The 21817-nt window shown below is 39.9% G+C and overlaps 1 protein-coding gene across 1 annotated transcript in view; it reads left to right on the top strand.

Moving 5' to 3' along the window:
- SYNJ1 (synaptojanin 1) overlaps positions 1 to 21817 on the top strand; it is a 2168218-nt gene that overhangs the window by 1152107 nt on the left and 994294 nt on the right. Inside the window, exon 18 of the mRNA XM_044071423.1 lies at positions 10442 to 10600. Within this exon, the coding sequence (XP_043927358.1) occupies positions 10442 to 10600 (159 nt within the window). The remainder of the gene's footprint in view (positions 1 to 10441; positions 10601 to 21817) is intronic.

Consider the following 21817-nt stretch of genomic DNA (forward strand, 5'->3'; position numbering starts at 1 on the left):
GCTTCTACTTTGGCAGGTTCTGGCCTGATCTTACCACTCCCCACTCTATATCCCAGGTAGGAGACCTCTACCATACCCACCTGACATTTGCTTGGCTTAATGGTCAACCCTGCCCTCTGTAGTCTGTCCAGCACTTCCCTAACATGTTGAAGTGCTCGTGCTAGGAATGGCTGTAGATGGCAATATCATCTAGATAAGCAAGGGCAAACCCTCCTGCTAGGATATGATCTACCAGCCTCTGGAAAGTTGCTGGGGCATTTTTCATCCCAAAGGGCATCTTTGTGAACTCATGCCACCCAAAAAGAATCACAAAGGCTGACTTCTCTCTAGCACTGGGAGTCGAGGGCACCTGCCAGTAACCCTTGGTAAGATCAATAGTTGTAAGATACTTAGCCCCACCCAGCTGCTCTAGGGCCTCATCTGTCCTAGGCATGGGGCAACCATTTGACTCTGTGTGACTATTTAATTTCCTATAGTCCACACAGAACCTGGTGCTACCATCCTTCTTTGGCACCAGCACCACTGGGGATGCCCAGGGACTGTTGGACTCTTGAATTACCTCTAGTTCCAATATTTCCTGTATGTCCTCCCTCAGAGTCTGACTCTCTCAGGCCTGCCTAATAGGCATTTGGACTCTTGTATCCCCCTGGTGCTGCACCAGGTGGGTGCACCCTGGTTTCCCAGTGAAGATTTCCTCAAACTCCTGTAACACTGCTCGGATTTCTCAAACCTGGGTAGGAGATAGCTTCTAGGACATTGCTGCCCCTTCCACTGAGGTGTCAGTCCGAGCCTCACTGAGGAGATCAGTCACCAGATCTCCCTCAGACTCCTCCTAAACTCCACTGCAAATACTCAGCACAAGGGTCTCCCTATCATGGTAAGCTTTCATCATGTTGACATGGTACAGTTTGTGCCCCTGCCTTCTGCCTAGCAGTTCCACCATGTAGTTAACATCACTTACCTTTCTTACTACCTTATAGGGTGCCTCCCAAGCTGCTTGCAGCTTGTTGTGTCTGACAGGAATGAGAACCATTACCTTCTGCCCCACAGCATATTATCTAGCTCGAGCATTCCTGTCATGCCACACCTTTTTCTGTTGGATTTCTGCCAGGTTCTCTTGGGCCAAGCCCATGAGTTCCCTGAGCCTTGTCCTGAGGTTTAGGACATATGCCACAACAGACTTGTGAGATTCACAATCACCTTCCCACTCATCTCGAATTAAATCTAGTGGTCCCCTCACCCTATGCCCATACAGCAACTCATAGTGTGAGAAACCTGTGGATTCCTAGGGAACCTCTCTGGAACAAACAGCAGATGGGGCAAATATTTGACCCACTCCCTTTTAAACTGGTCTACAAATGACCGTAGCATGGACTTGAGTGTAGAGTTTAACCTGTCAACAGGACCTTTAGGCTGGGGATGGTAGGGAGTGGTCTTCAGGTGCTTCACCCCACAGTACTTCCACAGACAAGACAGTAGGTCTGACATGAAGTTGGCACCTCTGTTAGTCAGTATTTCTTTTGGGAAACCTGCCGTGCTGAAAATCTCTAACAAAACATTTGCCACCTTTTCTGCCTCAATGGAAGACAGAGCCACTGCCTCAGGGTGTAGTGTAGCATAATCCACTACCACTAGGATATACTTTTTCCCTGTGGAACTTGGTGTACTCTGGGGCCCCACAACATCCATAGCTATCCTCTGAAATGGCTCCTTAATCACATACAAAGGCATCAAAGGTGATTTCACCTTGTCTCCTGCATTGCCTACCTTTTGGCACTGCTCACAGGTCCTGCAGTACCCTGATACATCTCTGGAAATTTCAGGCCAATAGACGTTCTGCATAATATGTCTCTTCATACGTTTTATGTCCATATGACCGGCAAAGGGAATATCATGGGCTATGGTTAGACGCACCAGATGGTAGGCTCTAGGCACTACCAATCGTTGTATTCTCTCACCTTCTAGCCCTCCCTCAGGGGTCCACTCTGTATACAGTAACCCTTTGTCCCAGTATACAGAATCCCCCTTCCCTTGAGAGTCAGGTGCCTCACTAACTACCTGCCTCAAGCCTTGCGGTGTAGGGTCTGAGAGCTGAGCCTCTCTCAACTCTCTTTGTAACCCTTCCCAGCTCCCCTTCCACAGGAAGTCTGGCATCCTCTGACCGTGGTGCCTCACTGTCAGCCTGGGTACTATTACTCACCCCTCCCTTTGCAGTCACTGTCCAAGGGAACATCTGTACCCACAAGCAGCTGTGGGTCACATTCAGTCTCACTGCTACAGAGTAGCTCCCACCTTGAAGTAACCACCTCACCAGTCCTGGCTGCAAATATGCAGTCTGTCTGGGTCTCCTCCAGGCTACCAGACCCACATGCTTGTCTCCTAGCCTGATTGCGTGTAACTGCATAAGCACATGGTACTGCCTCATCCAAATCCTTCCCTATCAGGACATCTGCAGGATGGTAGTTTGGTACCCTGATTGTCTCAAGACAGCCTACTATTGGCATTTTGTCTTTCCCACTTACTGGCTCCCTCACCTTTTGTTCCCCACCTTGCCTCTGTGGACATCTGTATGCCACATGGCGCCACTGGTTGCATTTATAACATTTCACCCTAGGTCCCTGGATGTGTACCTGGACTAGTGGCTTCCCTTACTACTGGCAGATTCTTTTGGGGCAGTCTGTGCTGCCCAACATGGGTTCCTTTAGACCTATGTACAGTATTGAGGGTCCCTTTCCTGTGCAGGGATGCCCTGCTTGCTAGGTATAGGTCTTCCTTCTTCCCCAACTCATCTGAAGTAGGGCATTGTCAACTAACCAGATCCTCATGTCCTCAGGCAAAGTGCAAAGGGCTTGTTCCCAAGGTCTGCCAGTCCTTCAAAAGTGGTGACCTGACATCCACTCACCCACCTATGAAAATAAGTGCTCAGTTCAGCAAAATATTCAAACGCACTTTCATTTGCCTTGCATCTATGCTCACGAAACTTTTTCCTATATGTTTCAGGTGTTAGCTTAAAAAATTCTAACAAACAGTTCTTAACAGTAGTATAATTAAAACATTCAACATCAGACATTTTAGACAACACAGTTACAGCTTTACCATGGAGTAAGGGGATCAGGAAGCATACCCAGAGCCTTTGGTCAACATCATACTTTTTACATACCCTCTCAAACATATGAATGAAACTATCAAAATTATCCCCCTCTGTAAATTGCGAAAGAAATTTACTGACATTTTATGCTTCTAGGGTCTGGTTACTCCCTTCCCCATTATCTCTATGACTCCGGCGAAGAGTCAGCATCTCCTTTTCATGCTGCCTGTGCATTTCCTTTTCCTCAGCTTCTCATTCTCCTCAGCCTGCAAACGTCGCAGTTTCTCATTGTCCTCGCTCTCTAGATGCCTCAGTCTCTCAGCTGCTTCTGTATCCAAATGCCTGGCCTCCAACTCAGGGGTCTCTAGCTCCAGATGGATTTTTAAGTCCTCTGTAGAAAGGTTGCGCTGTCCATTCTCTGAGTGTGGTACATCTCCACTGCCAGTCTGATTGTCGTCCTGGTTGCTGTTTTCTGATGCAGCTGTGACCAAAGCTGCAATCATGTCTGCCTTAGTCAGGTTTCCACCAGTCCCTTAGCCTGGCACATCTCAGCCAGCTGACTCCTTGTCAGCTTTCCGTACTCCTCTGCTGATATGCTGCCTGCTCTCCCTGACTAACAAAGCTAACTAAAGAAATAAAACAATTGTAATCTCAACTCTGAGTATTCACTGTGTGGCTGATTTAGAGTACAAAAACACCTTCAGTGATCACTGTGCACAAGCTACAGGAATTCACACTACCCACACCACTACAAGCCAATTAGTATTTGCCAACCAATTAAAATGTGGTGTGGATATCCCACCACTCCCAAATAATGAATATGTGATGCTTGTGCACTGGCCCCAGCAATCAAGGAGCCTCAATTCTCACCACTAATACCAGTGAGGGGCATCCATATTGGGAAAGGATAATAAATACACACACAGTAAAGTACAATTTCCCATAAGAGCACACAGAGATCACAGTCATTCTGGGTTCTCCCTTTCTCTCCATGTCCTCAATAAGACTCCCCACTGGCACAGCTATAGGGTCCAGATCTCAGCCTAGTGGGCAAGCTAAAACCTCCAGCACCCTCTCTGTCCAACCAATGCTTCGTGTCCCTACCCAAGTAGCGGACACACACACACTTTGAAGTAAGAGTTATATGCAACCACACAGACACTCCTGGGGAAGGCTGGCACAGGCTCTGCAGCTGTGCCCCTTTTACCCAGACTATATGGTAGTACCACTTGCCACCACCCACTAATATTTATGAGCTACTCAAAGGCCATTATGAAAGGGTGTCCAATTATGCTGTGCAAAATTATTATCCATATGGTAAGTGCAACTGAACAGTCAAGGCTTATTTGGAGTAGCTTGGCCTGTATCACTATATACGTGCAATGTACTCTTAGAACTTAAATTATCTCTACACAAAACAGCCACAGTTGAAAGGTTTAAAAATATTTAATAATAAAAACACAAGACAATACTTATTACACAGTGCTAGTCAAGAGTTCAGAGATCACATGAAAATGCTTAAAATAATACAGTAGAATGGTTCTGACATCGACACAGAAGAACACTTAGTCTAATCTTCCTATTTCCTAGCTATTTCTAAGAGAAACACTAAAGTCTAAGATCCTACTTGCATACAGACACAGGCAGAGTGGTGAGTTGGATGTTCTCAAGACAGATGCTCAATGCTCTGATTCTTTCTGTCCTTAAATTGATAACACAGTAACACTGATTCATTTCAGATTACATCATTTATTTATGGTTCCCAGGCTAACAGAGACTCAGAGGTTAATAGCCCTTTTGATCTTGCAGCTGGTCAGGAAGCCAGAGCAATAAAAGAAATTATACATGTAATTTCTAGCCATTAACTCTGGCCTCAAAACAATAGGCAGAATGTCTCCCTCTAGACATATCAGCTCCGAGTTGTAGATCAAAGAATTTCACAATCCTTGACTTATCAGCTTTCTTACAGCAAAGTGCACTGTTACATTTTTGCAGTTCCACATCAAACAGCATTTTCTTCCATTTAAGAGAACTAGCCTGTGGCTTATATTAATATTTACAAATAACAGAATTATCTACAAATTCTAGCTAGCTAGGCTGGCAGCCTTCACCTATCTTCACAAGTTTATTTAGATAACTGCACTTTCTTCTTTCCTCTGAGTTATTAATCCTACCAAGCTAAAATTCTCTGCTTTACAAAAATGTAGGTTTGGTCTTCATTTCTTTTGCAACTTAATTGTGCTTCATCCTAACCTTTAAAAATTGTGTTGTGTAGTCTGAGAGTGCTATTGGACTTACTGTGGTAGTTTCAGCAGTGTTGAAATATTCCTGTGTATCTATGAGAATATGTTATGTTTGAGTGACAGGTATAGTGGCCCATTTCCTATTGCTTACTCTTAGATTTGTTGACTATTCCCATTAACTGTGTAGAATAGGCCAAAAATCTACTTAATGGGGGAATTATTAGCAATTGGAGTCCTCCTTGCACGTCATTCAATCTTGTTTAGGATTGTGTTTCAATCCCCTATGCAGATTACTATATTCTCTGTAAAAGGTATCCAAGCCCTACATGTCTTGGATATTTCCCCCCAGTTGTTCTTCGTAGAGTTAAATTACTAACTAGTGTTATTTGCCCATATAGTAGTTCTTTATACTGTTCATATTTTCTCGGTCCTTTTTTCCCCATGGAAACCCTTTCTTGGCAGTACAGCTGTTTCCTTTCTTCTACCCACTTGCTAATTTGAATATACCCTATGACTTTTGCTTAGTTTCTTTAATCTGACTGTCTTGTGATAGGTGTTTCCTGTATTAACACTGCTCTTGGGTAAAGCTTCCTTATCATAGCTAGGATTCATACTATTTTAACTGGTGATAGAATCCTATTTGTATTTTACAAAATTATATTAAAGGATCCTGCCACTGGTTCTTTTATGTTATTTCAATTCCCATCACTGAGTAGTATTTTCTCTTTGTGTTCTCCTTATTTTCTGTGAGCCTTCAAATGGATCTTATCACCTTCTTTTTATCCCATCTTTTTGCACTCCCATCTCACATTAGTGAACTATTTTCATTGTACTTATTCTATGTGGGGTTGTCCGCTGTTCTGAATTTCTGCTAATGTGTATATCACTTCGTTTTTTTCATTCATAACTTCCGATTACTTGCCCATCCTCCATCATACTAATTAAATTTTCAGGTACTACATTTGCATTCACCAGTTCTTGAATGTTTCAGTTCTCTCTACCATTCACTTGTTAAACAGGGGAAAATGGCTCTATTTGTGACCTTTTTTCTTCAGTTTACTGCTTTGCTCCAGACCGTTCTCCTGCTGCCAATCCCTTTCCTCCACAACTGGCATGTTCAAGCTTAATGTTGACCAACTCAGTTTCTTAAAAACATCCTCTGGTAATGCAGATATCCATGCACCTCCAAACAAAAAGACTTAACAGTTGTGCAGCGTAGAACATTTTATATTTCCAGTTTTGTTGCCTGCATAGTCTGATTGCTGGATGGAAAGCTGGCTGTATACGTAGTCTCAGCAGAGTAATCTTAGTCTTAGAAAATTCTGTTACCTCTGAATATTATTGTTTTCTCGGAGACACATAACTTGGCTATGACCCTTTCTTTTGGAGCAAATGGCTTGAACCTGACAAGCACTGTTTTCAGAAATCTGACTGTGCAGCAAGAATAACCCTGTGTATTTTTCAATTTCATCTCCCCTGTAGATATTCTTCTCCATGCTTGTGTCTTTTCCAACATTATGCCACAGCATTTTCCCCTCTGTATATTCACATATTCATGTAAACCTTAGATTTTTTGTGTTCTGCTATCCTCCATCTGTGTTAAATGTTTTCTGTCATATTCAGACTTTTTTTCTGTTGCAGACCGTCTTTCTTGTTTTGATGTTAGTTCTGCTACCAGTTCAGGTAACTGGTTAGAATGGACAGTTAAATTCCTTTATATGTATTTTGTTTTGTCATTCATTTTGGCACCATTTGTTGCATTTATCTTGCCAAATTTCACCATAATCTTTGTATAGGTTCATAGGTAAGCACTTGAATAGCTACCTTTGTGGGCTGTTGTAAATCTAGCCAGCTTCTCTTTATGTGCACCAATTAACCTATCCCATTTTTTTATAGATTGGCCTGGTTGAGTTATGTGGTATGTACCATTTTGCCTTCATCCATTGCTTTGGTGATGGTCATAATCTTGTGGCAGGAAAATCATATCTTTTCTTGTTCGAATTTAATGCACTGATTTATTTCTTTTAAATCATTTATTGGTAGAGCTGAATTGCTTTGTTGAAATTTCTACAATGGAGCAAACTTTTTTTCCATTGAAATTTGACGTTAAATTTCTAATATTGAGAGGTAAAGTGGATCTCAAGAATTTCATTGCTTCATTCTCCCTCCTCCTCCTCCTTCCTGAAACCCCTTTGTTCCCATGATTTTGCAGAATTTAGTCTTTTTGCTTCCTACTGATTTAGCTCTTTTTTCCATGAAGTTGTAGTTACCTGTTGTGTCTGCTTAGTTGTCTCTTGAGCTGCCTGTATCTGCTAATGTAGTTTTTAATTGTTAAGATAGTTTTTGAAAAGGTTACACACCCAAGGAAGCTAGGCATCCAATGGCTATGGCTTATGATCTTCATTTTATGACTGAAAAAATGGAATTACCGCCCTTCTATCCTGTCACTTAACTAATTCCTTCCAATGGAGCTCTGGAAAGTTTGCACTGTAACTTCCAATGGGCAGAGCCTAAGTATTTCATAGAATCAAAGTATGTCATTACATTTCAAACAAATGTTTATATCCGTGGAATCATAAGGGTTAGTAAAGAAGTGTAAATTGCAAACTCTTCAGCATAAACTATTTTATAGTGGTAGTATTCTTTAGGTTGTAGGTGTTAAACTGAATTTTATAAGTCACAATAATTAAGTCTGTAGTATTTTGTAAACAGCTGAAAATATTTCAGCGACCACTCAAGTTGCGCACATTCTTTCAGCAGCATTTTGTTAATCCAGCCAACAGCTTTCTTATATGAGGTGAAGCAGTTCTGTCTGTGCTACTTGGTTGTTGAGATATTTAAAAAACATGAATTTTATGACGGTATCAGTAAGTATTATATGAACAGCAATTAACATCTCTTTACCTGCACTTGACAAATGTAAAAAAATCAGTACAGTTGTGTCTACCATTATGTAAGCTTTAAGATGAAATATTTTAATATTCAGTATGTACCATGGTTTTGGAATTACTAATGCAAATATGAACACGCAATATTTGACACCTAGAGGTGTCAGTAGAATGTACCTTATGGAGGCGTCGCTTGACTGTAATGGGTTAAATTGATTTCAGATACCAGTCTTGGAAGGCTCTTTAATTAGATGTGATCACATGCCTTAAGGTATAGCTAAAAGTTACACTTTTCCAAAAGGATACAGTGTCATGCCTGAAATGATTTCAGACTTCACCATCAGCCACTTTGTCCACCTACCTGACTTCCTGCTTAAACAAAGGAAAGAGGGTTTGCATTGTACTGACGCGTATATAACTGTTAGTTATTATGTATAAAGGACTAAACCCCTTAGACAATCTAATCAGTTATTTTATAAGGACATAATACTTTCCACAAGTCACACAGACATTGTTGTAGTGGTTAGCTATTTTCATGTTTGTTTTTTATGACAAATGCAGCCAGTCTGTGAATGGGGAGTTTAAGGTCCCCTCTACCAGATTAGCACGTTCCACTGCAACCTTCTTCAAAACTGTGTCTGCCTGAAGTATTTCTGAGACTGTCATCTGATCATCAATACATACCTGTTAAAGACATTACAGATCGCATGTGTAGTCTAGAGGTAGAGCAGGATTAGGTGCAACTGAGCTGAACAGCACTCTTTAGACTAATCACGTGTTTTGGAAGCTCAGGGGTTATACTGCTTTGTAATCTAAATCATTTACTTGATTTCCCACACTGATCATCCTTATGATGTAAATAGTACAGTACAGTGTTGTGAGAGAAATCAAAGTAACAGTAGATTCATAAATAGAATCATTGCTGCTGGATCACCTTTGAGGCTGTGCCTTTGAGTATATTGGCTTTTAATGCACATAACTCAGGTACACCTTACATTATGTGTTGTTTATTGTTGCTAATATTCCCTATTGTCAACATCTTGTGGTTTTCCTTTTTACTTATTTGAGAAGAAGCTTTCATTTGTTTTCCAATTTATGTTTTTTTTTTGTTACTGTAACCTAGATGTGCATTATTGCTTACGTACCTTTTATGTAAGGTTTCTTTTACCTGCTAAAAGAGCACTTGTTTGTACATTTACTGTTAGCTTACTCTTGGCGCCAAAGTAGAGCAGAGACAAGCATATGGTATGCTTACAGCTGGACTGCATTTTAATGCTCGTGATGTGAGGCTGTAGCTTTGCACTTCCTGGACTGTCTGACTGATGTTGATATCTCTCTGAACTGCAGACAGATGGCATTTTCTTATATCCAAATCATATGATTTCCTACAACAACAAGCCATATGCTATTACTGTGAATGCTGTGTCATATCTCTAATTTATGGTGAGCACCCTCTTACTACTGTACTTTCTAGAGTACTGATTTGTGTCAAGAGATACATGGGTGATCCAGCTTTATGCTTAGTACCTCCCATAATTTTTTTTGGCTTTAATAAAAATGTAACCAAGAACAAAAAGTCAGCTTGTCTGGAAGGCTTGTAAAATACTTTAATAAACTGTAAGTAAAACAATAAAAGCAATAGAACCACAGTAAAATGATGAGCGTTTTCGCACCGTGTCCAGGTGCTTCCTCAGATCTAAATAATCACACAAATTATCAGCATTTAAATAGTTCAAATCTAGCTCCTCACATCACGTGACCTTAAAACCGATTTTAAAGAGATATATTCATTTAGTCCCTTACCTGTAGTTGCCTGAAGCATCATTAGACATTTTATCCCAACTTTTTCAGTACCAGCTCTAACATCACCCCCTCTGATATTTGATGAATACACCTCAAGTACATAAAATTTAAATGAATGTATGTATAGGTCCTTCCTTAGTTACATGCTTACCCAGGGCATTCCTAGTATGTCATTTATTCATATTATATATATGCTCTGTGATGAAAAGATGTTTGTTTTCAGTTCTATTTATGTAATTTGCAAAGTCAGCCCATAGCCCCTTCATTCAGTTAGTGTTTTCCTTTTAATAAAAATGTGAAAAAATATTGCAGTACTGAATTATGCAAACTGTATCTTTGAAAATCAGCCACAGAAATGTCTAACATTAAATACATTACATCTTTGATTTTACCTAAATATTATTGGTGATTCATTTCAGGGCAGAACATTATTTTCTCACGATTATGTCTTTTGGTGTGGTGACTTTAATTATCGTATTGATCTCCCAAATGAAGAGGTGAAAGAATTAATCCGGCAGCAGAACTTTGATGGCCTTATTGCTGGAGATCAGCTTGTCAATCAGAAAAATGTTGGACAGGTACAGAATTCTCATAAACAAATGTGGTTTGTATATTGAAGTACAGTGAAGTCACTTAGTGCCAGGATATAGTACATTCTCTGTTATTTAACTGATAAGAGAAGCATTGTGTGATTACAGGTTTTAGTGCTCCAATCTTTATACAGTTGGCTGCTACTGTAAATGGGGTTAAATTTTAAATGCAAACACACAGTTTAAATGATAAATTAGTGACTGGCTTAAATGTTAGAAATGGAACTGAAATATCATTCTTACAGTTGTGCCACAGTTTTACAAAATCATTTAGAAGACAGGTGTCATTTGCCAAAAGCGTAAACTGTATTATATGTACTAAGTTTGTTGTTGCATGACCACGACCAAAGTGAATTACTCAGCGTTATGCTGTAGCCGAAAATCCACAAGTGGACTGTAGCTTAACTTGGCTAAATTAACCCTCAACAAAACTGCGCAGCAAAGCTATACACTTCACCAAAACAACATTCCATTATTTCCTGTGGTAACCTCGTATTTATATTTATGTTTGAGTAATTATTTTACTTTTTATTGTGGTGTAACCCTTTCTTCTCTGAGTTGTGCCTTTGGCTACAAATAAAAATTTAATAGATTCAGTTACTTTATAATTTTAGTGCTTTGCATACTGCAGTAAAGATGGAGCCCTTTCAACTGCCTTTTCTCATCTGCTCCAGGTCTTCCCTAATTTTTCTCTTCTCATTTTTCCCAGTCAGATGTTGCAGGTGGTTACTAGTCCTCCATATACTCCTCTACTGTCCGTTTCATTTGTCTGTGTGCTAATTTTGGTTTTCTTTGTCAGGTTCAAAGAACAGATACCTCATCATCCATCCTGCTCCTTGGTGATTCCTCTTATGTCCATCCTCTCTCTGTCCTCTGATTTTTGCCCCATTTTTGCAGTTCCATCCTTGGTGGCATCCCACTTTAATAGAATAGAGTTTGTTCTCCATCGTGGATACTCACACACACACTGTTGTCTCCATCATTTTTATCACAGTCATTTATTTTTAAATAAGTTTTTAAATTTTAAAATGTTTTTAAATAATTTATTGATCTCACTTTAACTTGTTGCATGAGTTCACATGTATGTGATAAAAATTTCAAGGGCATTTTCATTGTCAGTTTCATGCTTATTTTTCCTCATCACTTCAATATTAATATTTACATCATGACTTCATGTTTTTTAATGCCTGCCAACTTTCGCACATTATACATCTTCTTGACCACTATTTTATATATATTGACCCCCATGTGTGCCATTTATTTTCATGCACTTTACTTCCTCCTTTCTTTAAGGATCCCACCTGTGTTTCTTTAATTTCTGTTACAGTGCTCATTATATCCTTTTTAAGCTGGTTTACTTTTTGATTTTCATTTTCTCATTAATGTTTTCTTGTCTTCCAACAGCTTTAAACTTAACTGTGTCTTGGTACTTTTGTCCCTAAACACCAACTCAAAAGCATCTGCCAACATTTGCATCAAAGCATTCTGTAAGGAATCTTTAAAACCATTCAGCTCTGTCCATTCCCAAAATGCATCTTCCCAGTGTCCTTTTTCATCCTCATCACATCTCTAACACCTACTTCCCAGATGGGGAAAGATTGTTTGAAGTCTGTTTGTTGTATAACAGTAACAGTACAGGCATATCTATGCAAATGTCCTGAACCATCAGGACTTTGTCACATAATCATGTGCCCTACAAATTGTTTCCCATTGTTCCTCCATAATTTGTAGTGTATTCATTTTCCCAATCCATTCTAAGCTTCTGTGATTGATTCTTGTAGTTACCATGCAAAATCTTATATAGCGTGCTTGTTATCCCTTTTTTGATGAAAGCATCTGTTCTCTACTAGAAGCTCCATCAGGGCTGATCATTCAGTTGTTACTCCCTCCTACTGTCTTTGTACTGTTATCAATCCCTAATAAGAGAGACAGTCCCCAACCTAAAAGTCAAATTCTTGCTTTGCTTTTTCCAGCAATAATACTTTTCCATCCTGCTGAATCCATTTCCAGTATCTTAGCTTGTTAGCTAATATCTTCCATATACTTCCAGCCACCTCCTGATTAATTTGTGCACCCCGTAGGAAGAATCTCTTCGTTCCTGTCCCACACTGCTTTATACTTTGTAAAATTTTCTGCCACTTCTTATATGTAATGTATATATGGTTACTACTGTTTTTTTAATGACTTGCATCCAGGATACCAATTTATTTTTATCCAACATACTTTACCTTTGTTGCACCATCACCTTTTTTCCACATCAGTTTGTATATATGAACCTCACTTGTGTGGACTTACAATGCCCCTTCAAATCTGGTATTCCTAATCCTCCTTGCTTCTTAGGGAGAATCAGCTTATTCCTTTTAACCCTTGCCTTGTTACCCCCCTCCAAAATAAACTTTTTCATTACGTTATTATGTCCCACAATTTTTCATCTTGCTGATAAAAATATATCTGTTCTACATATGTAATCAAGTGAACTATGAACATTTTAACTGCATAAATACTATTTACCAAATTGACAGTCATAAGCTTCTAATCTCATCTTTTCCATATAATTTTTTTTCACCTTGCTAATCTCTCTAGCTGCCATGAAAAAAGTCGTTTTTAACCAATATTCCCGTGTATGTCATTTTGTCATGGTCCCATAAATGGAGAAACTGTTGAACTAACTCATGTGGAAGCACAAAATTTACAGCTATTACCTTAATTTTGGCTTCATTTACAGTGGATATAAAAAGTGTACACACCCCTGTTAAAATACCAGGTTTTTGTGATATAAAAAAATTAGACCACAATAAATCATTTAAAAACTTTTTCCACCTTTAATGTGACCTACAACCTGTACAATTCAATTGAAAAACAAACAAATCTGTTAGGGGAAAAATATAAAAATAAAAAATATACAATAAGCTGGTTACATAAGGGAAGCACCTTTTGACAGCATTCTGTCTTTGGTTGTTGCTAGTGGTATCAGTCACAAGTATACCTCCTCCCTTGTCTGCCTTCATTACATGCCTGGATTTATCATTGCCTAGCTCAATCAATGTTTTTCTTTCTCCCTGTGTTAAGTTATAAAGTTTTTTTCTTAGGAGGTTTTTTAAGGAGTTTCCTGATATCCATCTTACATTTCACTTCGAAAGTAGCTAATGTTTGATGTAGTGGTGGACAATAGATGCTAAGCTTTTTTATAGTTTCATCAATGGGCTTATTTTCAATGTCATTACTTTTGCCATGAATCTGTACCCTTAAGATGAGCTTCCTCACTCTGCTCTGAATGTAAAAATAATGCACTAACCAAACACCTTTCTCTTCATAAAAGATGCACTGGTTTTAAGTTCCATATCCTGGATCACATAGACAAGTGTGATCTTGAAGGAGACATCCCTAATATTCTGAAGAAACATGAACTCATGTGGCAATTAAAGCTGAACTCTTTTAGGAAGCCTGGACTAAACTACTACTGTTCAATTAAAAGTGCACTGGAACTTGCAAAATTGCCACATTGTTTACAGGAGTAATTTTATTTTATTTTATTTTATTTTATTTTATTCTACCAGTTGGTTTGAAATACCATTTTAAATCAGTTGTAATTTAAGTGTATATTTTGTTTCCATCATTATACATTTTTTCTTATTATTTTTTCTTTTTCTGGTTCTCTTTTTTCCACTTTATTCAAAATTATGTGTAATAGCAATACTAATTATACAGTTATATATATTTTTATAGATAGTTTTTAGGGTTCTTGTACACAGACCTGAAGAAGTCTAGAAGGACGAAAGCGATCTTTGTTAACAATAGGTTATGATAACAGAATATGATTTTTACATGCAAAGTATATATGTATATATTTTGATTGCCATATGGACTAAGGTTGATATATTTCCAGCCATGTAGTATATTGTCTTGGATAAAATCACAGACTTAATAATCTGCTTAATAGCCTGGTTAAATAAGAGGTACCACATCATTATAAATTGTATTTAAAGTAGATAAGGGTTATATTATTATGACAGCTACTAAGTAGGGCAGGACCAGCTCGAATGTTGCACTGATGGGGGAAGGGATGTGAATTTAACATGTATACCAATAACACTTTGTTTTACAGCACAATAAACCACTCCAGTGCCTGATAAAAAGTATATATATATTTAGAAAGCTTGTGAGGAAACTATTACTCTGTTTTTGTTTTACTTGGATTGCTTGTCTGTGTACTTAAAGGATTTTTGAATGGGATCAGATTGCCTGCCTTGCTTGGATTACTTTTGAATACTTAGTAATTCTGTACAATTATATATATATATATATATATATATATATATATATATATATATATATATATTTTTTTTTTTTTTTTTTTTTACTTAGGACGTGTTTAAGTTTGCTACTTCTACATTTTTTGTCTGATCTGACTACTATACACTGATTAACTAGAGACTGAAAATCTTCCACACTGAGAAGTTTCTTACACTGTTTTGTATTTCTTTATAATAGAGAAGGTCTATTCCTGCCCAAGCCCCCTAGGGCTCATTTCATGAGGTCCATGGCAGTTTCTTCAGCTTGCAGCTAATTCTCACACCTTTATTGCTTACTACAAATTAGATTTGATTTCCAATAACAGAGCAGCCTTTGGCTGTGCAGTACTCTGGAATATCCTTCTATGAGGGCCTCCCAAAGTTACAGTAGCTGTGGATTCTGTCCCATCAGTTGAGGAATGAATGAAAAGAACAACATCAAAGTTATGTACTCACCATAACATTCCATCTTCATTCTTCCTCAACTTTCCACACACCTACCCCCTTTCTTTGCTTCTGGAAAGATCTAAAAGTTGTACAGGAACCTTTGTTCTTTGTTTGAGCTCCAGCTTCCTTTTTCCTTTCTACTTTTGTTAATTTATATAAGGAGTTGTCCTTTTATATCTAGAGGCAGCAAACTCGGTCTGAGATATGTTAGGTTGGCGGGGCATTATAGGTAAAGGGAGGAGCTGAAGAGTTCTTGGATCCGATCATCTGGTAGAAATGGCTAGTAAGATCAGAATCTCGGAACCAAACCTATCAGTTGAGGAGGAATGAAAATGGACAACAAAGATGGAATGTTTTGTTGAGTATATAATTTTTCAGGGATTTCTTCTCAGACAAACCTCATCAGTGTTCCTGAAAGGGTGCCTGACTGATTTTCTCTGGGTGCAGTCAGGAGGCACTTGTCCCTGCACGTAGAAGCCAAGGTGTCCATCACAACAGCTTCATGGGTGCGGAGGATCATTTCCAGTGGTTATTTCATACCATTTTCTCAAATTCCCCCCATAAAAATGAGGAAGATCCTGGATGTTCCACCCAATCCGAGGGAGGCAGCAACTCTGGAAATAAGAAAGTTGCTTGAAAAAAAAGAGTCATCCAGGAAGTCTCCCCCAGACCAGATAGGGTCCAGAATTTATTCAAGTTTCCTTTTAGTCCCAAAAAAGACAGGAGACTTGAGACCCTTTCTGGATCTCAGCAAATTAAGTCAGTACGCAAGATATTCAAAGTTACAGATGGTCACAGTTCAGTCTATTTTACCCCTTTTGCAAAAGGATGATTGGAAGTACTCATTAGATTTTCAAGATGCATGCTATCACATCAAAATGAGCAGGTGCTCCAGAAGATGTCTGCCCTTCTGGCTGGTAGACGGTCATTATAAATTCAGAGCACTGCCCTTTGGTCTCACCACTGTGCCGTGGGTGTTTACCAAATGCATGGCAGTGGTAGCAGCTCACCGAAAACTGCTAGGATTCTGAGTGTTTCCGTATCTAGATGACTAGCTTATGACTGCTCTGAACAAACATCTACTTCTACAAGCAACAGACTACTTCCTCCAGTTGTGTCACAAACTAGGCATCACCATCAACTACAAGAAGTCACATCCTACTCCTACAGAGAACCTGGAAGTTCGTATGTGCTTGTCTAGACATGGTTAGTCAGATCTCTTCCCAACAACCCTCAGATCCCAGGTAAAGGAAGTGATCTCGCATTCCTCTCCTCTAGTACAACTAGTCTTGCAAGCCTTAGGGTACATAGCAGCAGTGATAACTCTAGTTCCATTGACCAGATATTATATGTGGATTCTAAAGTGGACCCTGTCATTTCAGTGGTCTGTTCTTCAACAGCCCTTCTGCACTCCAGTCAGGATTACACAGTCTGCAATGAACATCTCCTTTGGTGGATCCATTCAAACTTTCTCAGGCCCATCCTTTTGTTTTGCCTCTCCCAGTACCCCAACAGACCACGGATGTCTCCCATCTGGGGGGGATTGGGACATTTCTTGGGAAGGATAATCCAAGGTACGTGATCCCCTCAAGAGGCCAATTTGCATATCAGTGTCTTGGAGATAAGAGCTGTCCTTCCAGCGTTGCAGGCCTCTCAAGATGCTCTCCCCTCTGAGACAATTGCAATCCAGTCAGACTTTGTCTGTAGTCTGGTACATTAGCAAACAGGGGGGAACCAGGTCTTATCCTCTTTGTCGTGAGGCAATGAGAGTGTGACAGTGGGTGATCTCTCCTGGTCATTTTCTCATTGCAGCACATGTACCGGGGAAATCCAGTGTGCTTACAGACAAAATAAGCAGATCCATTCTGATGCCTCAAGAGTTATCTCTCAATGTCATAGTGGCTGAAGGAATTTTCTGTCAATGGGGCCAGCCATGTTATGATGTCTTTGCTTCCCCCCTCAACAAGTGCATCAGGTTCTTAACCCTGATCCCTCCTCGGGGGAGTCACCAAGAGATGCTGTAGTTCACAGTTGGCTCCCTGGGTCTCTTGTGTGCTTATCTCCCATTACCTCTCCTCCCCAAGTTTCTGCAGAAAGCCTACAGGGTAAAGAGCTCAGTAATTCTCATTGCACCCTTTTGGCCTTGTCAGATATGCTTTCCCTTTTTGTGGCCTCATCTTCTATGTCTGCCCTGGATACTGAACCCCAGTCCAGACCTCCAGTCTCATCCAACAAGAGTAGCTCATCTGGACATAATAGGCCTGAAATAAACCACATGTTTTTTTTCCAGTTCCAGTAATGGCTAGATAGCCCAGGCTTTCCTCCCTGGTCCAACATATCCCCTTGTCCTCTCAAAAAAATTCAAATAGAAAGGTTTACAGAAACAAATGGAAGAGATTTTCTATTTGGGCCCTCCAGAGAGATTTTGAATCCTTTTTCTGCCTCAATCTCCACAGTCTTAGATTTTTTTTAGCAGCCCTCTTCAAAGAAGGGACAAGCCTCTCTGCTATAAAAGTCCAGCTGGCCGTCTTTTCTAATTTTCATTCCAGCGAAAATTACTCTGCTTTGGTTTCTTCTAAGTTGTGCAAGACCTTTCTAAAAGCCACCTCTTTACTTAGGTCCCCAGTCAAGGACCCAACTTCTCCTTGGGACTTAACTGTCGAACTTCAAACTTTGACCCAAAGCCCATTTGAACCTTCTGCCAAATCAGCCTTAAAATTTTTGTCCTGAAAGAACTTTTTCCTAGCTGCCATTATGTTAGCTAGATGAGTATCTGAGCTCCATACCCTTTTGCCCAAGCCTCCTCACCTGATTTTTCATAAGGATAAGGTGTTTTTATGTACCAACCCATTCGTTTTACCTAAGGTAGCTTCAGAGTCTAATATTAATCAGGTCATTAACCTTCCAGTTTTCTTCCCAAAATTCTCTAATAAAGGTGAGTGTACACTGCATCTTTTGGACATTCACAGACTGCTTCATTTTTATCTTTAGCAAACCAAAGATTTTAGAAAATCTGACCCATTGTTTGTCTCTTTTTCTCATGGCATGGCAGTTTCCAAAGTAACTTTAACCAAATGGTTGACTTAATTGCATATCCTTTGTCTGTAAACAGAGAGGTTTGTCTTTGCCTAAGCCGCCTAGAGCACGTTCAACGATGTCTATGGCTAAGCTTCATCTTTTTGGTCAAGCACTTCTATTGATGACAGTTGTGCTGCTGCCACTTGGTCCAATGCTCATACGTTTATTGCTCATTACAAATTGGATTTGATATCTAGGAACAGAGTTGCCTTTGACTTTGCAATACTCCAAAATATCCTTCCATGTGGACCAAACAAGGTTCATGCAGTTGAGGACTCTGTTCCATCATTTGAGGAAAGAATGAAAAGGACAAGATCAGATGACAAAAGTTATGTACTCACCATAACGATGGTTCTCTCTTGTCCATTTTCATTCTTCCTCAACTTCCCACCCGCTTAACCTCTTCCCTTTCTTCCTGGAAGACTAAGGGATTTTTCTTGGGAACCCTTCGTTCCTCGTTTGAGTTCCAGTTTTATCTCTACTGTTTCTTCTCTATTGATTCTGTATAGAATAAACTATTGTTTTCCGAGGGCAGCAAACTCAATCTGAGGTACGGTAGGTTGGTGAGGCATTATGGGTAAGGGAGGAACTTCAGATTTGGATCCGTGAATCTAGTGAAAGCGACCAAGGTCAGATCAGAGACCCATCAGTTGTGAAAGAATGAAAATGGACAACACAGATCCATCGTTATGGTGGGTACATAACTTTTATTTTTAAACATTTTCATTTCTTAGTAATACAGTTAGGTTTGGCTCCCAGGTTCATAGCCAAAATTTCATGGGCCGACTATAATGCATTTATTTTCTGTTAATTTCACCTGTATCCACTAAATGAGTAATTGCCATAGCCATACTCATGTCTAGATTTTTTCATATTATTTTATTTTTTGTTTAATGTACCTGTATGTGATACAGTGTTACTTATTTTCTACTAAATTATACTTTCTGCGTATCCCCTTGCTAAAAATCTGTCTCTTAAATTATTCATTTCTTCATTTTAACAGTGTATTCACTAGTAAAATCTGTAACTTGTAGCTTGGTTATAGATAATTTCTTTACATAATTTGCTAGGGTACATATTACTAAAATGCAGAAGGGTGTTGTTAGCAGTAGCTTTACATTTATTTTTTGTTTCCAGACTTCCGATATTATTATTACAAATATTCCAGTCTAAGTAATCAACATTTGTAACAGATAACACTTCTCTTTTTTCTAAAAAAAAAAAAAAAAAACTTGAGTTATTGAAATATGTCCTTCCATATCACTGTTGCAGTATTTTTTTACTAAAGGGATTCCCAATGTCTGGCCAGTTTACCAAAGCCATAGGATTTTATAGACTTTGTAGTAGTGTGTATGCTCTTCACTCAAGGCATAGGGCATAAAGGTATGCAGATGTAAATACCTCCGAACTTCTTTGCCACCAGTCCAAATGCCGTCATTGATCGTTGGTCTGAAAGCTGTTCTTCTGTGCTGGTTACCGAGCCATGTTTCAGGTAAGTGCCCCGTTGGGGTTTCTTCTTATCTTTTCTTCCTTGTATAGTTTTTGGAGTTTACACATCATCCAGAAAGGGAGAATGTCAGTGTGGGAGATAGATTCCCCGTAAAGATTGTCATGAGCAGTGTCTCTTCTGTTTGGATCCTTCTCATGACCATGCAAAGTGTTCTGTCTGCTAAATGTTTGTCCCTAAGACCCTACATAGTCATCTATCCTCTGTCCATTTACCAGCAGAACCAACATCTTAAATTGTTGGTGCATGGTGCCATGGCAGAATCTTTCCATCCCGAAAGTCAGCTGCCTGCCAAGAAAAATGCCAAAAGAGTCAGGTCTGATTCAGCTGCTGTCCCACTGCCCCCAGACGTCTATGTCGAGGTTGGTGAAAGTCCAGAGGATTGCCTGGTTGTTATGCCAGATTCCTGTGCTGTGACCGTATCAGATGCCAGCATGAATCCAGCTTCTTCCATGTCCTTGGAGGCTCTGTAGACATCTGTTCCAGATGTTGAGGAGGAACCTTGCCTGATTTTTTTCAGAAAGCCCAAGCAGGATACTTGTACAGGAGGAGATTCTGACTGTCTTTGTTGAGTGCAGACTCAAATCTGACCACAAAGCAGTGACAAGTGGAGTACCACAGGGTTCCGTCCTGGGACCTCTCCTGTTTGGTATCTACTTCTCTGAAGTACAGGCTAACACAGAAGGCCTCTGGCTAACTAAGTTCGCAGATGACTGCAAACTAGGAGCCATAGTCAAGTCCCCAAATGATGTGGACATCCTACAGAAGGGCCTCGCTGAGACAGATGCCTGGTGTCCGAGCCATGGCCTCAAGCTCAATGCCAAAAAGTGCATTTCATCCCCTTTGGTAAAAACTCTGTACCCTTGAACTACCACATAGGCAGCAATCTACTTAACACCGAATGCATAAGAGACCTTGGGACCCAGGTGGAGAGTAGTCTCTCCTTTGATAGTCACATCGCCATAGTAGTCAGGAAGTCCTTCTATATGGCACACCTCATCATAAAAGGGTTCTCATCCAGGAAAAAAGAGGTCATTGTTTCCCTCTACTTGACACTCATTAGACCCATTATAGAGTACAACGCCCCTTTTGGAATGTACCTTACAAGACATCTGCAGCAGCTGGAAAGGCCACAGAAGTACCTCACAAAGAGGATTACTGGTCTCAAACAAATGCCCAAACACTGACCACCTCAAAAAACTCCAGCTTTACTCCATAGCATATCGCCTACTCCGAGGTGATCTCTGCCTAACATATAAAGCTATGTCAAACCCAGAGCTGTTGGACATGCTACACTTAAAGAAATCCCAATCCCTCCGAGCTACACGCTCTAGGGACCTAAACCTTGTCACCACAATAAACAGGACATGCTGGAGGGATAGATTCCTGTCCCAGAGACTTCCCATACTCTGGAACAGGCTACCCATCTATGTCGAGCAAAGTTCTTCATTAGCACTCTTCAAGAAAAATCTTGATGAGTGGATGGGAAATAGGAAATACACCCTGGGGTCACTTCTGTGTCTCTGCTCAACAGTGGCACAGGAAAATAACTTTCTTGGGTGGCGTGAGCTAGAGAACCTTGTTGGCTAGGCTTATGTAGGCCCTTGGGCCGATAGCCTAGTACCTACCTATGAACCTATGAGTGTAGGCAAAGGTTTGAACCTGCTCAGGTGTTTAGGGCAGACTTTTCATCAAAAGAAAAAACAAAAAAACAAGCATGTTTCCCCTGCTTCTAAGGATCCCCAATATGAATGGCAGGCTTTTACCCAGTAGTTATTTAATGCATTGATGGCCTTAATGTCTGTCCAAGGACTTTCTGTACCTGCTCCACCTTGGTCCTCTACCCCTCTCAAGAGGCCCAGAGAGCAGGACTCCTCTGAA

This window comes from Protopterus annectens, chromosome 5.part0 (assembly GCF_019279795.1).
Source record: "Protopterus annectens isolate FY-2018-M chromosome 5.part0, PAN1.0, whole genome shotgun sequence".
NCBI classification, from domain to species: domain Eukaryota; kingdom Metazoa; phylum Chordata; order Ceratodontiformes; family Protopteridae; genus Protopterus; species Protopterus annectens.